This window comes from Ailuropoda melanoleuca, chromosome 16 (assembly GCF_002007445.2).
Source record: "Ailuropoda melanoleuca isolate Jingjing chromosome 16, ASM200744v2, whole genome shotgun sequence".
NCBI classification, from domain to species: Eukaryota; Metazoa; Chordata; class Mammalia; order Carnivora; family Ursidae; genus Ailuropoda; species Ailuropoda melanoleuca.
In genome coordinates, this window is record NC_048233.1 from 89509775 (window position 1) to 89513783 (window position 4009).

The 4009-nt window shown below is 65.6% G+C and overlaps 1 protein-coding gene across 8 annotated transcripts in view; it reads right to left on the reverse strand.

Moving 5' to 3' along the window:
* Window positions 1–4009, reverse strand: part of TSPAN32 (tetraspanin 32) — a 21333-nt gene that overhangs the window by 12408 nt on the left and 4916 nt on the right. For all 8 annotated transcript variants that reach the window (XM_019800603.2, XM_019800600.2, XM_019800605.2 and 5 more), the window contains exon 4: window positions 2228–2302. In XM_019800603.2, coding sequence (XP_019656162.1) covers window positions 2228–2302 — 75 coding nt within the window. The remainder of the gene's footprint in view (window positions 1–2227; window positions 2303–4009) is intronic.

Here is a 4009-nt window from a genome sequence, read left to right on the forward strand (position 1 = left end):
GGTGGTGGGGGCGGGGGGCGGGGTAGGGACAGAGAAGAGGCCCAGCTGGGAGCTGTCTGGCTTCAATAACCCCTTCTCAGAGGGGGACCCAGCTGGCCCGCCTGTGGCCCCTACATGGCCCCTCCGCTACAGAACCCAGGATCGGGGGCTCCAGCTATAAACACAGTGTGTCAGAGAGGAGCGGACGGGCTGCAGCCGTCCCTGGGGAGATGCAGGCAGCTCCAGGGCACCCTGGCAGCCGTCTTGACCGGGCCCACCCACCCTGTGACCCAGACCTGCAATGGGCCTGATCTGTGGCCGGGAAACACGAGCCTGAAATGCCAGGCTGGCTCTCCTTGGGCAAGCCTGCTGGCCAGCCCCACTTGAGGGCCCAGGGCACCTTGCACAGGTGCCAACCCCCTGAAGAGCCTCGCAGCCAGAGGAAATGTCACGGGGGAGTTACCCCAAATGGTGCCAGGGTGGCAGTGGGCTGTCAGGAAATCCGTGGACAGGGAAGGGAAAAGAGGCATTGGCTCAGGGCCCTGGGTGGTGGTCTGGATCCTCCTGGATCCCCCTGCCCCGGTTCTGCCTGTGTGACCCGGCTCCTTGCCCCCTGGGGCTGAGTACCCCCTCTGCAGAACAAGGGCATCACCGCTGTGCTTGGCCTGGAGACTCAGCCTCACGGACGCCAAGGTGCATGGACGGGGAGAAGCGAAGCCCACTTCTGGGCACACGAAGCCAGGACCAGAGAGGGTCATCACACAGTCGAAAGTACGCAGTACGACCGGGCCCAATGTCCTGAACCCCTGCCCTCTGCAAGCCTCTGCTCCTGCGTGACTATTGCGGGGAGCGGGGGTGCAGGCAACAGAGAGGCTGGCCCGCTGGGGACTGAGACGCACAGGAAAGAAAGCACGCCTGTCACTTGCTGCTCGAGCAGGGTAGGAGCAGAGGACATTTTGGGCAGCCTGGCCTTGGTTTTCCTGGGCTGGTCCTTGCAGAGCACATGGAGAAACTGAGGCCCAGGTTGAGGAGGGATTGCTGGGGATCACGGAAAGTCAGGGCAGACAGGGTCTACATAGCAGAGCTCTCCTGTCCTTCTCTGCGGTCCCACCTGCTGGCCCCTTGGCTTCCAGGCCACCCCGGGGGTCTCGCCTGGGTCTGCGCTCTCACGGGATCTTGTCCATGGCTGGGGACAGGGGGAAGGCCTGTCCCTCACCCCTTTGGCCTCAGCCAGGGAGCAGCTGGGCTAGGGTCTGGCCCCTATACGCGATCCTGCCGGGGCCCTCTCTCGAGCCTCTTGGGTTCCTCTGCCCGGACAGGGGGTCTAGCCTTGACCCCCAGCCCTGGTCTGGGAGGGGGCCGGCTCCACACATGCACTGGCCAGCCCTGTCCCCCAGGCAGGCTCTCCGCTTCATCTCAGGGCCTGAATTCAGACATAATTTCTGGAGGGCCAGGCTGGGTCAGTGCCCAGGCCTGCGGGCTTCGAGCCCTGCTTATGTATGTGCTCTGGGGGCCATGGCCCTCGTGACTGAGTTAGCCCAGAGCTAGGGCCTCCCCCGACCCCCCAAAATGGGATGAGGGCCCCCTCACACCAAGTCCATGGACACCCTGCTGAGCCAACAAGCACCCAGAGAACATCAGCTGAGTGGATGGATGGATGGACGGACAGACAAAGGAAGAGAGGACGGCACCACCTTCTGCGGGGGGGGGAGCATCCCCACCATGACCATGGGCATTACCACCCCAGTCACCACCAATACAGAAGCCCTGGGAAGAGCCTACGTGGGGGCGGGACCAGGAGGAGAGCCAGCCCCCCACGCCGCAGGGCCGCTCCTGCCCCAGGACTGAAGGGCGGCTGTCCTCCTGGGGACAAGGCCTGGACGCGGGCAGGGCCCAGTCAGGAGCGCAGTCCTTCTGGGCCAGCTTCCGGAGCACAGACCCCTGTAATCAATCCCTTGGGTGTGTGGGGACCTTCCTCTCCGGGTTCTTCATCCCCTTTCCAGCTCCAGGCCCCTCTCAGGGCCGAGCAGAAGGCAGGGCTGAGGGGCCTGGGGTGAGGGGGGCGGAGGCCTGCACCTGCTCCCACTTCCCTGGGAGCTCCCGCCCCGGCCCGGCCCCGAAGAGGCCCAGCCCTCAGGTCCCTGTGCCCCCCTTCAGGCAGAGGACGTCCCCCCAGAATGGTCTCTCCCCGGTGGAGGGGCGACTCCCCGGCCCAGGTACCCTTGGCTGTGTGATAGGGGGCGCTCACCTGGGTGGGGCTGTGGAGTCTCCAGAAGGCCGCCTGCGCCAGGGCTCCGAACACCAGGGCAAAGCACAGGAAACCCTGGGGCAGAGGAGGCACCGGTCACGGTGTGCGGCCCCACCGTCCACCTGGTGAGCCACCCAGTGAGCCGGCTGCGGGCGGGGCCTGGGTCTTCCCCGCGGGCTGCTGCCCCCCGAGGGGGAGACCGACTGTGGGCTGCGGACACACTCTTCCCACCCCTTCTGGCCCATTTTGGGAACTCTCCCCCTATTGCCCATCCTGGTTCATGAGGGCACATCGATCGATGGTGGAGCCATGTCCCCTCCCCCCGGGAGGGAGGGAGTCCCCAGGGTGATGAAAGCCTCCGCGCAGTGGGGCTGCTTGTGGGGGTGGGGGGAGGCCTGGGAGAAGAAGACGCTTCCCCTTTCTAGGAGGGTCCAGGTGGGCGAGGTGTGGCTCTGGGGCTGCCCTCTGCCCTGGCCCGGGGGGGCCCCTGCAGGTTCCCAGCAGAGACCACCGGATGGCTTGTGCCTCCTGGGAGGGGCGCCAGCATCTACAGCTGGGGAGCTGGGGCAGGTGGGGCACCCCGAGGTAGGGTGAGCCCATCTTCAGACCCTGTGCAGTCCCCTGACTTAGCCCCCGCGTACCCCGATATTGGAGATGGGAGTTCTCTGGGGGGGAACGTCTTTCCATCACCAGCACCCCCACAGTGCCCTTCTCTCTGTCGGTCGGGGGTTTGGAGCTGTTGAGCCCCTGCTTGCAGAAGCCAGGGATGATACGGACTCCGCCCCTGAGAAATGCCCCTCACATGCCCCAGGAGTCTTTGTGGGTGGTTTCAGAGGGTCACCCCAGACTAGGAGCCCCAGTCTATATGCTGCCGTAGGTGGGGAGAACCCTGCCTAGAGCTTGGCCTGCCACCTGCGTGCTGGGGACCCGCAGACCTGGGTCTCCCGCCAAGTCTCCTCCCAGAGCTCCGGGCAACTCGTGGGGCTGCTGGTCACACAGCCTCGGTGTCCAGAGGACTGACGGACGTGTCTGCGTCACCTCCTCCCACAGGGCCGGCTCTGTGGGGGCACCGCTGGCCCGGGCTCCGCATCCCTGGCCGGGTGACACAGCACCCCTCCCTGGCCTGTCCACAGCCCAGGGCAGCCTGGGGCCCGGTTCTCCCCTCCCAGGGACCTCCTCGTGAAGAGTGACACCAGGAGAATCGATGACCAATGGAATGGAGAGATGCCCAGAGACACCTACCAACATATGGATACTGGCTGGGCGTGTCCCACCAGACGCCAGGAAAGAGCGGGTCACCCCCATCAGCCCCTGCTCCTGTGCGGGCACAGCGGCCTCCGGCTCTGCTCAGGGACGGGCAGTCCCTGCCTTCTCCTGATCCCTCCTGCCTGCCCAGGCGCCTGTGGGGCCTTGGTGTCTAGGACTAACGAGGTTCCTCCCTCCCCCTCCTCCTCTTTCTCATCCCTCTCCCTCCTTCCCCTCCCCCTCCTCCTCCCCTCCTCCCTATCCTTCCTCCTCCTCCCTCTCCTCTTCCTCCCTGGCTGGCTGAGGGCCTCCTTCTCCATCTGGAAACCATCGCTCAACACTGTCTCCAGGCTGGAGGCCCTGAGCCAGCTCAGGGGACCAGCATTTTCCAGAAATCATTTCTTTCCTCAGGAGAGAGCAAGTCCCCTCCCCTACCTCCCCCCTCCCCCCTGCAGAGAGGGCCTTGGGTGAGGCCCACTTCTCCTCCCTCCCCAGGGCCTGCCGCATGCCGCTGGGCCCAGCCCCGCATTTTCCTGC